We start from the raw sequence: 19089 nt of genomic DNA, 5'->3' as shown, positions 1-19089 counted from the left end.
CTCACATGAGCCCAGTAGGTGGCGCAAACCCAGTAGGTCATGACTGGCCATGTCAAAAGCTGCAAGAATGACATTGAGAGCATGTGTAAAGTCGTAAGGCAAAGTGTTGAAAAACAGCAACTTGGCCAAAAGTTCTAAAGTGAAAAATGGCTACTACAGGCATTCAGGAGCTGTACAGCACACACCATTTTTTGGTACTTCCTCATGAGCGTGAAATGCAACCCCTGGCGTATGCTCATCCGGCATTTTTACTTTGTAGTAAATAAACAAATCACAGATATGACACACACTTTTTGGTTAATAGCTGAACCTTCTGGCTTTGTGAAACATACCTCAAACAAATACAATTTTTATTAATGGCATATTATTTTTCCAGGTCAAGTAGAGGGAAAAATTACGGACTCGGTTTAATCACCGTTCTAATTTAATGCACTGCCTATAAACAACTGTAACCATAGTAACATGCGTTAACTGTTACAGTTGCGTACAGTAGTTAAACTCAAAGCTTGATGAATAGTAGAGACGCGGCACAGATGCCGGTTATTCACGCACGCACAAGCGCACTCTCTCTAATAACTATTTATTATAATTCATTCAAATAAATTGAGTCTTATTGCACTACTTTATCTCTGTGTGCAATGTAGAGCGGGCAGAATTCTAGATCCAAAGAAACCCGTATGTATATAAAATAACGAACGAAAATGAACTGTTATTTTTATCCTTTCAGTCAAGTTTTGCACTGTAAACATTCATGACAGGCGAGTGACCATGGTATAAGCGGGATAATGTAGAGCTAAGTGTGTGTTACACGATTTTAATGCACTGTGTGGAGGCATTCGCGTCCGGTGGTTCTTTGCCTCCATGTCGTGCATTAAAATCGTGTATGGCACACCTAGCCATGGATCGCATCTAATCAGACTGCTGGATTTAAAGTGTTTGTGAGGTTCTCCAGATGTTGTCTTGTATACAGACATTAACATTTTGATTTTGATTCTGTAGGCCGCATCCAGAAAGGTGGCAAAGAAAGTGCCCAAGCCAGTTTCAGCCAAAAGAGGGCAGAAACCCAGACAAGGACAGAGGAAACTGGGCAAAAAAGCACCAAAATCCCAACAAAAGAAACAGGAAAAAAGTGTCTGATTGAAAAGTGTGTACATAAAACTGTTTTTCTTGCAAATTATCCATATTTGTCAGTGCAAGGACAAGACTTTTATAAAATTATCTCTGGTGTTTGTTCAAAACTGCCATAGTTACATATGGCTAATTTGTAGATGTACAAGAAATAAACACTATTTACTCATTTACTCTGTGTCTCGCTGTGTGTGTGTGTGTGTGTGTGTGTGTGTGTGTGTGTGATTAGTTGTTGATATGATTGTTTACAGAATTTAATTCTTGACTTTATATGTCCCCACTTTATTAATTACTACATCATACATCCAGAACTCCTGTGTTGGTTTACCGGCTATTTGTGACGTCTCTCCTCAGGGCTGTGTTGGACCAGCTGCTGTTTATCTAGCTGATTTATCTAGTTGACAGCAGCATGTTAAAGTCTGTCATTGTAGTCGCCTTAAGCGTACATGTAAATTCATTTTTGTGTTCACACGAAGCAAACAAGTATAATGTAGTTTTAATATCACCACAAATCCTTCCCATCTCCGTAACAGGCTGGGCAAAAACCCAAGAGAATTTGCATGTTTGTTTTTTTTTCTTTTTCTTTTTAAAAACGAAGATATTGCGCTGCAGGACGGGATGCAGACGTTATTTGTTGAGTATCATGCCCCTCCCTCTCTTTAATTACATTGAATACAATGAGTGAGGCATTACACTTAAGTGAGCACCAAACACACTGTCCACAAGGTCGGAGACAGAAGCACATAGTTGCTTTTGGACGTATGTATTAAAACTGATTAAGGGTTGGTGTTGGAGAAAAGACGTGTGTTTCAAAGCTAACAGAAGATAAACGGGTAAGCTGGCATTGGACATTTCTACTTCTGATGCTGTGAAATGTAGTTTAGTAATGTATTTCATGGGTTTTTTTTTTCCCCCCTCAAATGCACCAGAGATTCGCAGGGTTTCTTCAAGATGTCCTCTGGAGCTGAGGGTCCACAGACCAACCCGAGTATAGCTGGCTTAATTCAGAATCCTTTTCATGCTGTTCATGAGCCTCCACCTGTAGAGCCACCACTCTGGACTTATTACAACAAACCCATAATTCTTTCAGTTATTGGAGGAGTGGTGTTATGCACAGGTATTGCATTGTACCTACTTGGTGAATATGGGGTATTCATTGTGCCACCTGGCATGGGACCTGTTTGTCTGTGTGTTGGCATCATGTTCATTGTAGTTGCACTCGTGTTGTTGCCCATCATTAAGGACAAACTGAGGCGTCGAGGGCCAAAGACGCGCCGCACGTTTCATATGGAACAAGTGTGACCGAGTGATCAGTGCCGGGCCACACTGATCTGTTGACCAACAGTAATTTACATATAAAGCAGAAACTGAATTTACAGGATGTAGTAGTTGAGCACAAAGTGGCTGATTATCATGTATTTATTTCAGTGTGTAAAAGTGAGTAAAGTGTGTAAAAATGTGTGCCCAAACAGGAATGCTTTATTTCTTCATTTATCAAAAACAAAGGTTACATTTTTACTTGAATCTTCTTGCATTTAATTGAAAAACATTTGCATTTAATGTAACAAGATTTGAGACTGTAGCCTATACATATCATTCTGGGGGAACCCAGAAAGTATCACTGGATATCTAAAGAACCCATTTTATGCTCTCGATTGTTTATTATTTCACTTTTTTTGGTATATGGTTCAATGAATCAAGTATTTGTAGTATAAGAAACGTTTCAGACTGTGCCTACAGCTGTAATCTATCGGTTAAAAATTGGCATGTTTGCATGCAGGGAGATGATGCCATAAGCAAGATAAAGGTGTAATTTGTTCAGCTGATCCTTGCCAAAGGTTTATCCTTTAGAGTGTACTTTGACCCCTTTCTCCCCCAGAGTGACTCCGTGGTGTACCGCTAACACCTGTCACCCATTCTACCCTAAAAAATATTTTTAGTGGAGAAAGAAAGTGTCATAGCCATGGAGAAAAGTGGCCGGGGAGTGGGTCGGTGCAAGTTCTCATTTTGGTTTGCTGTATTTCATGACGTATTGGGACTTCTGATCCTCTTGTCTGGTGTGTTTTGGGATATCTTCTTCAATGACTTTCTCATCTACTCTGGAGCTGTGGTTATTTTTCTCAGCCTTATCTGGTGGGTGTTTTGGTACACTGGAAACATCGAGGTGCCTCCTGCGGAGTTGGAGGACGACATCACTTTGTATAAAAGGACCAAGGGAATTTCTGGAGTGGTGCGCAAAGTCTCTGATCGTCTCTCCAGTGGACTTAGTTCGTTCAGGAAAAGTGGGAGAGTCAGTGCCCCGAGTGGGAACTCGTGTCAAAACGGCACCAACAGCACAAATATCTGCATGATCTCCTATACAAACACTCAAGCACTGAGACCATCCGACAACCTAAACAGAGAACCGTTATCCATATAATCCACAGGTAAACAATCTAGATATTATACAGCCTACAATCACCTTTTTGACGAATTCCCACTCTTAATATTGATCATATTTATTTCAGTCATCATGCCGCTTTTGCGGTCTGTTAATTATTACCTGCACTGCTGCTCCAAATGGTTTGTTGATGGAATCAGACAAAACTTTTACAACATTCTTTGCAGACTTTGCACTACACTGCATAGAACTGATCAGTTGTAATACCCAACTCTTTCCACAGCAGTGTGAAGAACGCAGCCTCTGGACAGCTGTGCCCTGTCAATCAAGCAAATGATTGGACTGATGTGTTGGAAATATATATTTCTAATTTAATCCGGGTTGTTTCTCTGTTTCGTATTTATGATTCTATGTTAAATGTTCTATTTAACATAATATTGTCTGGAATATATTTGTTATATGATAAAGTGCATACCACAATAAAACTTGAACTTAAGTTTAACTTTAATATTTTGTAAGCTACAGTCTAACCCTTTGACAAAAAAAGGAAGAATTTAATTTACAACAGCAAGACATTTCATGTGTGTCTTTTTTTTTCTCTTATTAACACATGTAAGTAAAAATAAACAAATAGTGCATGTTAATACATCATTAGTGAAAAATGCAAAATTAAATTAGTTCAACAGTTCGCATTTCCTTTTTTCTTAGCTTTTGGATTGTCTCAGTTGTAACACTAGACCCACCTTCTCCTACCCCACCTGACTGCTTGCTCAGTCGTCTTCTCATATCCGTATTCTTATAACTCCGTTCATACATGGCCTTATTCAAATCAAGTGTGAAGACTGAGAGGGTCATGACACAACTTCTTTTGGCAAAATGTTCTGTTGTCTTTTAAAAAAATAATTTAAAAATGTCTAATTCTGTTTCTTGTAGATAATATGATACTGTTATGGTAATGTACAAAAAAACAAGTGATGTAAACTCGACTGTATTGTAATATAACCTCAGCACTGAGTTCAGCTGGTTAAAAATGGGCATAAAACAATGAGTGTGAATATTTATGACTAAGACTGATGCTTTTGGGACATGCTCTGGAATACTCAGTTTCTGTTATTCATACTCATATTCTGTTTTAATTTGTTATGGGTAGATGACATTTTTTTTCTTCTGCTAAAACAAAAAATCTTCATGAAAAAACTGTTCTGATGTAAGGTAAAGGAACAATCCGTGACCCATGTTGAATCCTCATGAGACTGTGATTAAGTAATGGATTGACAATTATATGAGTAATCATGAGACTACAAGCACACCTCTGAGGATGAAAATAGAGCTTTGCTGACTGTTCAACTCTAAAGGGACTGCCCCTTCCTCAGAAAATATTTACATACTAGCAACATAAAATGCTGCCTGCTGTTTAATAGAGTGCATTCAGATGCATTGGCGAAAGATGATTTTCCATTTATGGCTTTTATTTTATATGATTCCTGTAGCTGTGGCAAAATGTGGAAATAATAAATATTTCGATGGACTAATCGAAGAATGTCAGCCTTGCTCCATTAGATGCAAGTCTCCTCCCCCTATCTGTGTGACATATTGTAAATCTCTGGCATGTAAGTATGGTATTAACAAATACTTTTGTATACATTTGATGATGATGATGTCTCCGGCATGTAGATGAATTTATTGAATCATGTGAAAACAGACAAGGAATTTACTGCCTTTGTAAAAAGGAGATGAAACAGACCAGAAATCTGGGTTAATTCAAACCCATACGATTTTCAGCCTAGACTCAGCAATTCATATGACAGGAATGAAATGAGGAAACGACCATCTCATGACCTTCACTACTTTATATCTTTTACAGCCTCTGCTAATGAAGCTGGACCGAACCGAAATATTCGTGTAATCCTCATAGTGTTATTTGTGTTCCTTGGAGCTTTCATTACACTGACTTTAATTCAGGTTGTACGCAGAAAGGCCTGCAGATCAGTCATCAAAGCCAAAGGTAGAGTTTTACATAGGACTTACTATTATAATACTATCACATGAAATAATTTTATTCCTGAGGCACAGAACATTATTAAAATATACTTGGAATTTCACATGTTTTTCAAAAGACAGTATGTCTTATGTCTTATGTCATTTTAAATTTTGACTTTTTTTTTTTTTAATTCATCATTAACAAAATGTATTTGGTAATATTTTTTTTGGTAACCCTCCCATATATATATATATGTGTATATATATATATGTGTGTGTGTGTGTGTGTGTGTGTGTATATATACATATATAGGTGTGTATATGTGTGTGTGTGTATATATATATATATATATATATATATATATATATATATATATATATTAGTTATATAGTGTGTGTGTGTATATATATATATAATATATGTATGTGTATATATATATATAATATATGTATGTGTATATATATATATAATATATGTATGTGTATATATATATATAATATATGTATGTGTATATATATATATAATATATGTATGTGTATATATATATATAATATATGTATGTGTATATATATATATATAATATATGTATGTGTATATATATATATAATATATGTATGTGTATATATATATATAATATATGTATGTGTATATATATATATAATATATGTATGTGTATATATATATATATGTATGTGTATATATATATATAATATATGTATGTGTATATATATATATATATAATATATGTATGTGTATATATATATATATAATATATGTATGTGTATATATATATATAATATATGTATGTGTATATATATATATAATATATGTATGTGTATATATATATATAATATATGTATGTGTATATATATATATAATATATGTATGTGTATATATATATATAATATATGTATGTGTATATATATATATAATATATGTATGTGTATATATATATATAATATATGTGTGTGTATGTATGTGTATATATATATATATATATATATAATATAATTAGTGTGCATGTAGCAGCAGTGCAGCCATCTTGCAGATACAGGAGGTCAAGAGCTTTAGTTATGTATGTTCTAATCAAACAGCACAGTGGGGAATGGGGGAAAAACGTTATCTCATGGTTGTTGGTGTCAGATGGGTTGGTTTGAGTATTTCAGTCTGCTGATTTAGCATTTTCACACAAAGCATTCTCTAGAGCTTACACAGAATTGCGTGAAAATCACAAAAAACATCTAGCAAGCGGTCAGAGGGGAATGGACCCTGAATGACAGGTTCAAACCTTGAGGCTGATGGGATACTAGAGCAGACGACCACATAGAGTTTCACTCCTGTCAACCGAGAACCGGAATCTGAAGCTACACTGGACATATGCTCACCGAATCTGGACAGTTGAAGATTGGAATAACATCGCCTGGTATTTTTCCAATCGTCAACACATTTTTCCCCCCATTCTGAAATTTGATGTGAACATAACCTGAAGGGGAAGGTTTTGTCCTTGATTTTATACATTGCACTGCTGCCACATGATTTGCTGATTGTACAAGTGAACAGGGGTAAAGGAGTGGCCAGTGAATGTGTGTGTGTGTGTGTGTGTATCTGCCAATCACTTAGATAATAATAAAATAAAATGGATTATATGTTACCAACAGCTCAACATCAGGAAACATCAGAAAGTGATGGAGGTTCTGAGGCAACTGAGAAGTCGGACGCTGGATCACCTGAAATGGAAGACGCCACATGCAAAACTCACTGCAACACCAGTCTTCCACTTCCCTCCACAGAGGAGGGAACCACCATGTTAGTCACCACAAAGACAGTGCAGACATATAACTGCAGAACTCAATATATAGAGGATGTAACATTAGGTGTCTGGAGAACTGAAATCGTATAAGAATTACTTGAACAATATAAAATGATGCAGTCTCTAAAATGCAACAAATGATGTTTACATATTTTATTCAGTTTTTCTTGGCTTTCAGCTGTGCCAAATCCTGCTGTTGGAGCTCTTTTTCATCTCCAGCTCTGATTCGTTTACCTTCGCTTCAGTGTTTAGATGTTTTTGAAGAGGCTGAATATCTGGATCAGGTGTAATGGGTTTGCTAAACTAAGCAGGACAGTAAATCTCCAGCAGCACAAATGGGTACCACTGAAGTCTGCTACAGACTGAGTATACTACCTGTGATTTAATCACATCCCGTAGAAAAGAAATGTAGGCTGTTTCTGCATTATATATACTCTTGATGATAATGATCATCCTGATCTATGAATCCAGACTGACGATGGATATCCTTTGACCATCACAGAGAATATTGTTAGTTTAACTGCTTCAGGGATGATGAGATATATCACAGAACATGTATTTTGTATCAAATGTGGATAAAGCCATAGTGGGTTTGTAGCTACAATGTTATTTGTTCATTAAAAACCCTTGTGCAGGTGCACAGCTTCATATGCACGGTTTATGACAATGCATATTTGTTTTGTGTGAAAAACCCTAAACACTTTTGATTTTATATTTGTAACTCATTTAAACAAAGAACCGGAACACTGATCAACTAACTAGAGTGAGATTAGAGTTAGTTTTTTCCTTTTCCCTTTTTTTTTTTGAGTGAAAATAATAGAAACCTCTTTTGATGAAGTCATTCATCATACATTCATCAAATCTAGTAAATGTTTTGGATATAAATGGTATATTCTGTTTTATTTTCTTCCTCATATAAAGTTGTGCATTTTAAGCCACATCAGCTGCACTTTTAAAAGTTTCAGTCTTAAATCATGGAGCAAAAGGGATTGGATTTAATTTACGGTTAAATGCAACATTAAAGCAGAGTAATTTTTGTTGAGGAAATGTAATCGCATGCTGGATACTAAATTCCTTCCTGTTGATCATACAGTCCTATCTTTCTACAGTGTGAAGGGCGCCATTTAAGCACTGGTGATGCCATGGTGGATTAAAAAAAAAAACAAACCAAGACAACGCGGTCATATGACCAACACACTGGGTCACGTGACTAATAAAAGGCGCCCGCTGTGCAGTGTTGGTGTTTAGCTTAGCACTAACACTTCGGAAAAGTGAATCGCGGCTTCTTCAGTACACCAAATAATGAAGACTTTTTTTTCTGCACAGTGTTTACGTATAAAGCGGCTAAGTTAAGATATTTGTAAAAAATAATAATAATAAAAAATAAAATAAAAGGATTATAAGGTGTGTGAGCAGGCCTGTCTTGTTGACAGGTAGCGAGTTGGCTAGTAAGTCAGTCAGTTTGTCTTCCTCCTGCGGGTTTCATCGATGGCAATGACAACAAATTCATATAGTTTTTAAAATGTAAAGAGTAATTTGAATGAGCTACGCTGTGAACACCGCCTCGAGTAACTTTCGCCCTTGAGGAAGGAAACCTGTCTTCATGCCGTATGACCAGGGGACCAGATCAGCCTGGGGTGGACTGACAGAATGAACGGTGAGTGCAAATCAGAGATAAATAGATAGACAGAGAAAAACAGACAGAGCGAGAGAGAGAGAGAGAGAAATCGAAAGATTTTTTTTTCTCCGGGTAAAGTGTTTTAGTGAAATTAGCTGTCACCACATCCGCTCCTCTCAGCACCAAACCCAGCCCTGTATCCACACATGTCTGAAGAACACTGGAAGAGTTTTGCCCTCACATTTAAGACTCTTTGTTAATTTGACAACAGGACATGGAGGAAATACTTCAACGCTTTTTTTTTTATATGCAGGAGTTCACTGTGTGTGTGTGCACGTGTGCACAAGCACGCGCGCTCAAAGGTTGCTTTCACTTTATTTGCTTTGTTGTGTCAGTGTCCAGCCTGTGGAAATTAGCAATATGCTACTAGTTTCAATGAGCAGTACAAACTATTTTTTTTTTTTTTTACATGCGATATCACAGGCTATTTGTTTTACTTCTGGAGCTGTGTTGTTAAAAAAAAAAAAAAAAAAAAAAAAAAACCCAGAAAAATCGAAATACTGCAGTGGAAAACTATCAAAATTGGACTGTTGGCATAAATGTAAACACTAGCATAAGTGTAAAAAAAAAAAAAAACAAAAAAAATTCAGATGAATCAAAATTTTAATGTTTCTTAAAAATTTGTTCCATAAATAAAATGTAATATCCTTGTTCGTTGGTTAACCTACAAACTTTTTTTAAGGGGCTTAATGGTTAAACATCTAAACCGTATGCATGTATGTATGCATATAAAAACATTACAGTGATTTGAGTTATTCGTTTTTATTTTATTTTACACCATTTCCTCCCAGTTAACGTATTTGCCTACCGCACCATGGCTAGCAGTCTTTCTCTGAAACATGTGAAGCCACCACATCCTTTAAAATGACTGTTGATGCTACTTTACATGGCAACAGAACACACTTTGAGGAAAGCACTCTGCCCCCTTCAACATACATGAGCTCATGACGATAGGACGGACACTTTTTTCTGATTATTGGGTTTGTTTGTTTGTTTGTTTGTTTATTTATTTATTTGTTTGTTTGTTTGTTTGAACTGTGCTGTATTGGCTTCATTCAGACGAACAGTTACAGTAATAAGCTGTGTAATAATGCACATTCATTTAGTGACATTGCATTTCGAGTAAATACAATTTCCATCTGCCCTTTAGACTGTATAAAAGTCAAATAATGATTTGAATATATACAACATAGCCTGTCTTTTAACAAAGAAAAGTTAGTCACATCTCATTTCTTTACTAAAGCTGTGTTGTCATAACAGCAGTGCCAGCCTAGACAGGTAAAGTTTTCACAAGTGTCTTGAATCTGTTGTTTAAAAAAAAAATCCCACAAGTTTCAGTGGGACTTTAGTCAGGCAGATTTGAGGCCTGTGTGTATCAGTGTATCATCGTTACACACACAGATTTGGCTCTGTACACTTCACTAGTCCTCCTGGAACAAGGGAACAATTCTGACAGTCCAGTTTCATGCTACGTTATATCTATCCAGGCAAGCTGCTGTTGCTGAGTGTGATTGATTTTTTTCTTCAGGAGACAGTTTATTCAGTCTTAAATATTTTTGTTGGTGTATTGAAAAAGAAGTTTTTTATTTTGATTTTGTGTCGTTTCCAGGTTTAGGATAGGGTCAGCAACTAGAGCTAGATGAAGATGGGTGACTACATCAGTTCCCCTGGCTGCAACCTATTTCCCATGATAATTAAAAAGCTTTGAGTGTGTCACTTTTGTTATTCTTCTTTTTACGAAAGAAACTTTCAGTCCATCAGAGTCCACTGAAAATGAAAACTGTGTTTAGTGACACTTTCTGCTCGACTGATTACACATATCTACATAAAAAAAAAACACATCGAGATAACTCAGATTAGCTGATTATATGATAATTGTGACCTACACACATCGCAGTGTAGGTCACATTGTTGCCCTTTTGTTTTGTTTTTTTTGTTTGTTTTGTTTTAAACATTATTTTAGTTTCTTTAAAACTTTAGGGTTTGTCCTAAATGTCAGTACTCTGGAAATACTCTAAGGCTTATTTCACAAGAAGGATCTTTTGTACTATCTTACTTTGATAGTAAAAAAAAAACAACAAACAAAAAACCCCCAAACATGTAAGCCAGTTAGAGGGCTAGCTTCTTATCCAACTCACATACACTTAATCCAAAGCGCATGACACTTTTTAAAAAGGGGATGGTGTTTTTTTTTTTTTTTATACATGTTTAAGCCATGCGGAGCTACATCCCCTTTACATCCTCACTCAAGTCAAGCTCTGTCCTTATTGGCAAAGAAGCGGTCAGACTTAAAAAAAAAAAACCCACCTTGTTTGCAAATACACTACACCATAGATAGATACACAGACAGGTATTGGAATTATTTTTGTTGGCATATTTAAAGTTCACAGGGCCACAAATTCACATACAGGTCACAGAGCAAATCAGACATTATAGTTCACAGACCAACATGAAACAATCTTGATGCAGATTCACGTACTGTACACCATGTCAGACTTAAACCTATGACATTTTGTATATATTTTAGTATTTCACATGTATGACGATGCTAATCTGTGATAAACAGTGTGTCAGTGATTTATAGATGCATGCACTTGCACAGCTACAGTAAGTAGGAAGCGATGAGCGTGAAGAGGTGGAAGTCAGAAACTTCAATTAATCAGATAGTTCTGCTTATAAAAAGGAATCTGTGTAATAAAAAGCTGAGCACTTCTCTAATCTTCAATAACAAACTGATGTAAAAACGTACTAGTGATGTGTGCTGACGGCTTCGTGGGCCGTACACACGCGCAGGCTTGGTGCAATGTCTGGATATGCTTTTGTGAGAAAAGTGGATGTTCCAGTAATATGCTGAATGTTTGGATCTTTTAGGCACACAGCAACATGACCTGAAAAGACAAAACCTTCTGGAAAGATTGCTGGATGCAGTTAAACAGGTACAGTATCTCAAAACCCATGGCTGTGAAAGTGGAGTCTGGAGAACCCCCGGGGTCCGTTATGAACATCTGGTGGTTCCGTGACTGTATACACTGGATGGATCTAAATCATATTTTAACTATTAACTCTTATCAAAGTTGTTAGGGTTATTATTTAGTTAAAAAGGGTTAAAGTAAAATTCAGCAACTTAAAAACAAGCATAAATAATGAGAACTTTAATCTTTTAATAAAACCAGTAAGTTTTAAGTGAATAAATATGGATGAGTGAAAAGATCAGGAATAAAAAAGCTCTAATAGTTAAAATAAGGCTTCAAAGTTGCCCTGTTCTTAAAATTATTAATATTAAATTAACATTCAATTGAAGCATTGCTAATCAGCCAATCAGTTGGGTGGGAAGGGCTGTTCTGACATCCCATGATAGTATTCATTGTGAATGACAACATTATTACTGATTATAATTATTACTAATTATTTAATGAAAATACTCACTAATAGGCTGCAGTGTATAAACATCACTGTAAGTAAGTAGCACTATAAATAATGACTCTAATGTTTCAATGTGTTCCTTTTGGTGAAACGTTCAGGAATAAAAATCTCTATGGCTCCATTAAATAGCCATAATATGAAAATATGATGTAATATCCTGACTGAAAAATATACTTTGAGTATAATATTTAAATTGCTCAAGCCAAGTCTGTGGAATTGACTTTTATAGGTAATGGTTTCCAAAAAGCTTGAGAACCCCTTGGCTGGGATGTTCGAGAACCTGAATGATCAGACGATCAGATGTTAACGACTTGGTGCTGTACTCTCAAACCTGACGAGTTTTAAGCTTGCTCAGATTTAAGTTTACAAATGGATTGCTTTAAGCACAGCTTACCTGTACTGGTTTGAGTTGACTTATTCTTTGTTACACTAATTAAATCCACTATGTTAAGTTTAAGGAATGAACTAAGTCTCTCTTAAAATGCTCTTTTGTTTATAAATATGCAGTAAGTAATAATCTGTGCATTTACTACGACATGTGTGCAATATAGCTACAATATGTGCAGTAACCAGAAATATGTGTAATAACTACAGTATGTGCAGCTACTAAAATTTGTACATACAGTAACTAAGAATTTGTGCAATAAGGGCAGATGGGAGGAATGTGGGGAGGGTAGGATGTGAGCACTCATCTTCTGTTACACGCTTGTGTGTATATCTTAACCGTCACCTTCTAGAAATGTGAGTACTTGTCTTTTGTTGCATGCTTGTGTGTACAACGTGTGTGTTTGACATTGAAACTTATTTAGGTACTCATTTAAAGTTCTGCATATTTATATATATTTATACGATTTAATATGTTATGGTTGTGTTTTTTTTTTTTTTTTTTTTTTAATAGTGCCAAATTCGCTTTGGTGGAAGAAAGGAGATTGCCTCAGACTCTGACAGCAGGTTTGATGAAATTGAATAGATATGCTATCATTTTATTTCTGAATCATTACATTCAAATGTTGTTTGCATCAGAAATACTGCGTTGTTGGGTCCCCCACCTTTTCCTGTTTTCTCCTGTTCTCTACTTCATCCTGTATTGTGTGCTTTATCTTGTACAGTTGCCTGCCTGTGACTCATCTGTGATTTAGCTGTGATTGTGTTTTCAATTATATTCCCTGACAGGCCAATATTGTACATTTTCCCACTGACTCGTCTGTTCCTGACTGCTGTGTGTGTTTTCAGAGTCATCTGCCTGTGTGCCCAGTTTGAGGCTGTGCTTCAGCATGGTCTGAGGAAGAGCCGAGGCCTGGCGCTCACCGCTGCGGCCATAAAGCAGGTGGCTGGCTTCACCAGCAAGACCGAAGGAGGTAGGCAAACTACAGACTTGACACTCATCTTTTACTGAAGCTTGCCACATTCTCGGGTTAATATTTAAAGAAGACTTTATGGAGAAGTAACCTTTTGAAACATTTTTCTCAGTAACCTTGGTAAAAGGTCACTACATGAACTGCTAGTATACACTTACCTTCTAAACCTGGGAGGCCCTACCTGGGAGGTGTCTTAATAACAGAAAGTATCTATAGAGCTGCGGGCAGTCCATAGAGGAAACAGATGCTTCAGAGGTCTCGTACAGGGAAAGCAGGTGCTGAGAGTGTTTGTGAAACCAGATGGTTATGCAATAATTGTCATGAAAAAGGGCAAAAAAGAGAAATAGGCCATCTCTGAGGTTTACTACCGGCACCTGTTGTGGTTTAGAGTTTTTAAAAAGCAACAGGGGACTAAGAATGATACCATTTGTTAATGCACCGTAGCTTAGAGAGATTAACTGCAGAGGTAAATTTGCTCGACATACTCAATCGGATAGCATATAGTTGGCGGGTGTCAATTTTAAGAGCGCTATAGAGGTTTAATTGGAGAGTCTGACTCTCATATTTGAGTCCCTCCGTTTCCCTTCTTTAGTTTTGGGAAATTTTATGAGTAGTTTAAGATCAGTTGTTAGTAAAAGAAAAGAAAAGAAAAGTGATCCAAGAAAAGATAAGAATCGTATGAAGAAATTATGCGATAACAGCAAGCCGTTATGACGTGATGTGATAACAGCAAGCCATTTTTTATTTTGAGTGCCGCTGTAGGTGCTCTTGGGCTTTGTTTAAAAGAGACTTTGTAGATCCCAGGAGACTTTCAGCAGGTTGTTGCACATTTCCCAGGGTCCTCTTTTTTTTTAAGTGTGAAATTGGGGTCTAGATTTGACTTCTGTTATCATCATTCTGAAACCGAGGGGTCTCGATTTCAGTAGATCGTTTTCGATAATGTACTTATCTTTCCTTAAACATACTTGTAAAATAATAATTTCAGTCGGTTTCATTCTAACATATCAAGGTAATACTGCCCCAAATAAACCCAAATGAGGAAAAAACGAATTACTGGCAGTTTCTCTTGTGTATTCATTTACTGCGGGTTTGTATGCGTTGCCACACTGTACACCTTATAGTATCTAAAATCCACCAATTGGGTTCAGGATCTAAACCTAACCTCTGTTTGATTGGCCGTTGCCCCGCCTTCAATACTCTCTTTTAAACATTTGCTACTACTAGCAAGATCTGCACCTTTTGTGAGTCCTCCTGTGTTTGAGGGTCCCTCATGTTCCTTTCCATCCAGATTTTTTTGGTTTCCTTTCCCCTATCAATAACATACTGGTATGTGGACTGGTGATGCAAATGTATGTGTACATGATGCTCTGTGCTTGACTGGTCCCATCCACCAGGTTAAAGTAGTTACTGAAGATGACTGAATGAAAGAATATGATTTTCTCATTTGACCAACACTTTTCTACACACATTACTGAAAGAGAAACAGTAAACAATACAAACATATGGGTCAGGCATTGAGAGTGGTTCAGGTGGCTCCCTGTGGCTTCCTTCCAGTCAGTCACACACAACCTTAACTGCTGAGTTTCCAGTATGCCGTCTCTGTTTGACCCTGGTGACCTGAGCCAGGAGTAGAAGTATAATATTTGTAACAAGCTCAATTTTCACTACGACACATGCGATACTATAACGAGCCGTGTTAACGCAGTTAAACGGGTATTTAAACTGAAGCAGAAGTCACAGATGAATGTGGTAGATGTGTAACAGTGCTGTATGACTGTTTTTCCTGTGTTGGCTTAGGGCTGCAATTGCTACAAAAAATTTTGCACTCAGGTTTCCATCATTGAAGAGCTGATAACAAAAAACAAGTTAAAACTATAATGAATTCAAAAATGACTTTGGTGCTCATGTTCATCAGTTGGTCATAAGCTCATAAGTTCCTTTTTGGCACTTTTTACTTACATGGCAGACAAGTATAGAAGGGAATTATTTATAATCGCGCTATCCAGTGTCACCCAGATGAGGACTGGTTCCCGTTTGAGTCTGATTCCTCTTTAGGTTTCTTCCTCATGTCGTCTCAGAGAGTTTTCCCTTGCCGCCATCACCTCTGGCTTGCTCATTAGGGATACATTTTTAAATGTCAAATTTATGTCTGGAATTTATTTATTACTGTAATGCTGCTTTGTGACAATGTCCATTGTTAAAAATGATGTGCAGATAAAATTGAATTGAATTTTGTAGATTTGACGTTCTGGTTCTACGTGAAAGAGCACCTGAACCGTCACGAGCTGCAGCGTTTCTATTCTCTGAGGAACATCTGGTCTGAGCTGGGCCGAGGCAGGGCTTGGCTGCGCTGTGCCCTCAATGAGCACTCTTTGGAGCGCTACCTCCACATGCTGCTGGCTGACCGTCCTCGGCTGAGGTACACCTTGCTCTGTTTGATTCACACTGCTGTTTTGTTCAGGTTCCCAGTCAGGAGTGATGTATTTTTTTGCTTTTGAAGGGTGTACAGTTTTGGGGGCTTGAATGCTTATTTCCTAACCCTGTTTGAGTAAGTAGTTATAAAAGTTGAAACTTTTTAAAAAGTCAGATCATTCGTATGTTTTCTAGTGCATTCTATGAAGAGTGGGCTTTTATCCTTGATGAGGAGAGAGCCAGTATGCTTCCCACTATGGCTGCAGGTTAGTAGCTGTGAACAGCTTCTATAGGTTCATTTTGCAATTTGGAAATCAATAGAAAATTAAACGTTGAAAGAGATACACTGAGATGCCGTACTTCTCATAGTGTTATTTATGTATTTGTTTAGCTCTGTTTTTTTTTTTTCATGTATTTTTGTTCATTATTGACCATTTCATAGTTTGAGCCAAAAACTGATAACCGGAAGGTCTGTCATTAAGGGTGTTTTTTGTTCGTTTAATCATTGAGCCCAATTTATCATGCTGGATGAATGAATTATTCATAAATCATTTGCAGGAGAGTTTACACAAGAAATGTCTTAATGCGAAATACTATTTTATTTACAGGTTATGCTGTCAAGTTTAAATTGCTTATTTCAATTGCCTCCATGAGTTTAATGAAATATTTTGGAGGCTTGGTTGAGTCATAATAATAATAATAATAATAATAATAAAGCAATCAAAAAGAATTCATAAATGAAGACAAATTAAACCGGCTTATAAAACGAGGAAGTCAGTCCGTGGCTGTTAAACCAGTTACAGTTTAACCAATAAACTGTAATGGTTAAGCTGGATTACTGGAAGATTTCCCCGCCTTTAGAAGGTTCTCATTCACCGTTTAATCGTGATTTAGTTGTGTTCAGCTGTCTATCATCTTTAACTTTTTAAAAATATTGAGGGTGCCAATAAATGTAAATCAGCCCTGCCGTGAATGCGCTTTCTAATTAATAGGTAACTGCCATTTATCAACATACACACACGAGTACAAGGAAAATCGACATTACCGAAAATTTTTAAATCTGTCAGGAATTTTTCTCGTTCAGTTTAGCCAGCGAAAACATTTACACACCAGCTTTACAAAAAGATTCATTAATGAGCGTTTATTAGTTCACAGCAGAGCATCATTTCACACGAGTGTTCTCTTTGTGGAAGCAGGACTGAACTCCATCCTGTTCGCCATCAACATTGACAACACGGATCTGAATGGGCAGGCGCGCGCCGGACCGTCTGTCTCACTTCTGATAAAAGAGTCTACACAGGGCATGAGCAGTCTGTGGAAGGAGTCGGCGCAGGGCGTCAGCACCCTGCTCAGAGAGATCGGCACTGCCACAGCCGTGGTGCCCGGTTTTACACCACGCTCAGACTGTCCCTCTGACCCCCTGCCTGTCCTGCCCCGGAGCACATCCGCAGGTACAGGGGGAAACTACATGAACGTGTTCTGTAATATTTCCCTTTTTACTCAAGTAGTATGTTATTATTGTATGCATGTTATTAAGTCTCTTTATGGTCAGTATCCATGCTAAAGTACCTGTTCAGAGTTTTCTAATAATGCCTCTCTTCTTGGTTATTGTTCATTTTAAAATCCCTGTGCAACATTTGAAGCTTCCTGGTTTCTGTTCCCCCTGCTCTTTAGATTCTGGTTTGAGGAAGGAGCGAAGGAGGAAGAAGAAAATCACTAACATCATTTCATTTGATGATGATCTGGACGCGGGAGCAGAAGATGAAGACGAGGGCTGTGGAGGTGTCAGGAGGAGTCTGAGGAAGAGTACGACGGGTGATGTGACCTCAGAGGAAGGTCTAGAGGCTTGTGAGTCATCCCCCTTACAGAACGGGCTGCCTGAGCCAGAGCATGGCATCATCAGTTGGGCTGAAACACCTCCACAGAACGGAGCTCTTCTCGACACCAAGAGCATGTACCACGAGGAAGACGAGGATGAAGATTTTTACGGCAAGAGCCGGCCAGTGCCTCAGGAGGACCACGGGAGTGGGGAACAGTGTGTTCATACCCATGCAGCACATAAATGAATTAATAATGATATAGCACTGTTTTTCATAAACATAGCAGATAACTGAGTGAGAATGATTTGTTCATCCAGGGTTATAATTGGGAGCTTGTCCAGTGTTTCGACTTGGAGCCCCAGGCCGATCATTACGGAGGCTGACAACGACAGCTCAGACATCCTCATCCCTCTTACTGCAGCAGAAACCTACAGCCCGAAAGGTCTGGACACCCTGTCTCACTTGCTCTGGTCTTATCCATAAAAAACTTCATCCACAGTTCATTGACTAATAAAATAGAATTAGTAGTGAGTAGAAGTGAAATTAACTTTAAGAACTAACACTGAGGTCTGCCTTTTTTTTTGTTTTGTTTTTTTAACTTTCAGTTGACGACTCTGTTGAGACGATAGGATTTCACGAGCAAACCGAGAGTTCAAGTCCAACCACTGACACTGAAAAACCAAAAGCTGAGTTCAGGTAACACTTCTGCTTTGTACCTCTTATTGAATTAATGTGGGCTGCTGTTCATGAACTGCAATACGTTTTTCTCTCTTTCAGCATGGAATCCAACATGTTGACCCAGAATGCCTCTGTGACCAGTGTAGTGACCAGTCCTGGCCTGCCTGACTCTATGACTATGGGTGAGTGGGTGTTCTACCTTTTCTGCATTAACATATACAACCAGAGACGTTAATAATGTTACTGGCTGATAGGGTCGTATGATATGGACATTCATTACACATTTCCATAATATTGATCTATACTATAGCAGTAAAATGCTGTGAATGAATTAATTGAATAAAAAAAGAAGAGTTTTTATTTATTTATTTATTAATTTTCACATCGTTATGATTTATAAACACACCCAGATAAAGCTCAC

General features: G+C 37.3%; 3 protein-coding genes and 1 long non-coding RNA gene across 6 annotated transcripts in view; all 4 read left to right on the top strand.

Moving 5' to 3' along the window:
• rsl1d1 (ribosomal L1 domain containing 1) overlaps positions 1-1301 on the top strand; it is a 43883-nt gene extending 42582 nt beyond the window's left edge. The window contains exon 10 of the mRNA XM_017484427.3: positions 1000-1301. Within this exon, the coding sequence (XP_017339916.2) occupies positions 1000-1137 (138 nt within the window). The 3' untranslated portion in view covers positions 1138-1301. The remainder of the gene's footprint in view (positions 1-999) is intronic.
• Positions 1302-1843: 542 nt separating this feature from the next.
• LOC128634474 (uncharacterized) lies at positions 1844-4565 on the top strand. Its single transcript, XR_008397671.1, has 3 exons — positions 1844-1961; positions 2058-3554; positions 3792-4565. It is a non-coding gene; the product is annotated as an uncharacterized LOC128634474 (long non-coding RNA).
• Positions 4566-4650: 85 nt separating this feature from the next.
• LOC108273421 (tumor necrosis factor receptor superfamily member 17) lies at positions 4651-7949 on the top strand. Its single transcript, XM_053685180.1, has 4 exons — positions 4651-4654; positions 4999-5118; positions 5373-5513; positions 7148-7949. Exons 1-4 carry the CDS (start codon positions 4651-4653, stop codon positions 7387-7389), a joined length of 507 nt encoding a protein of 168 aa, XP_053541155.1. The 3' UTR covers positions 7390-7949.
• A 555-nt stretch (positions 7950-8504) lies between these two features.
• Positions 8505-19089, top strand: part of snx29 (sorting nexin 29) — a 112396-nt gene continuing 101811 nt past the window's right edge. For 2 of the 3 annotated variants that reach the window (XM_047159419.2, XM_047159418.2), the window contains exons 1-11: positions 8505-8956; positions 11849-11913; positions 13299-13351; positions 13634-13758; positions 15997-16177; positions 16366-16436; positions 17367-17621; positions 17845-18205; positions 18308-18432; positions 18596-18686; positions 18768-18850. In XM_047159419.2, the coding sequence (XP_047015375.1) occupies positions 8950-8956; positions 11849-11913; positions 13299-13351; positions 13634-13758; positions 15997-16177; positions 16366-16436; positions 17367-17621; positions 17845-18205; positions 18308-18432; positions 18596-18686; positions 18768-18850 (1417 nt within the window). In that variant the 5' untranslated portion in view covers positions 8505-8949. The remainder of the gene's footprint in view (positions 8957-11848; positions 11914-13298; positions 13352-13633; positions 13759-15996; positions 16178-16365; positions 16437-17366; positions 17622-17844; positions 18206-18307; positions 18433-18595; positions 18687-18767; positions 18851-19089) is intronic. The other variant, XM_017483905.3, reaches the window with a different exon arrangement.

The sequence above is a fragment of the Ictalurus punctatus genome, chromosome 13 (genome assembly GCF_001660625.3).
Source record: "Ictalurus punctatus breed USDA103 chromosome 13, Coco_2.0, whole genome shotgun sequence".
Classification (NCBI taxonomy): Eukaryota; Metazoa; Chordata; class Actinopteri; order Siluriformes; family Ictaluridae; genus Ictalurus; species Ictalurus punctatus.
This window is presented reverse-complemented; position numbering and strand designations above follow the sequence as displayed.

Excerpts from the sequence above, each read along its gene's own strand:
- LOC108273421 (XM_053685180.1), top strand. Across the intron at positions 5,119-5,372 it reads ATATTGTAAATCTCTGGCAT|CCTCTGCTAATGAAGCTGGA; the intron begins GTAAGTATGGTA and ends TATCTTTTACAG. Across the intron at positions 5,514-7,147 it reads ATCAGTCATCAAAGCCAAAG|CTCAACATCAGGAAACATCA; the intron begins GTAGAGTTTTAC and ends TGTTACCAACAG.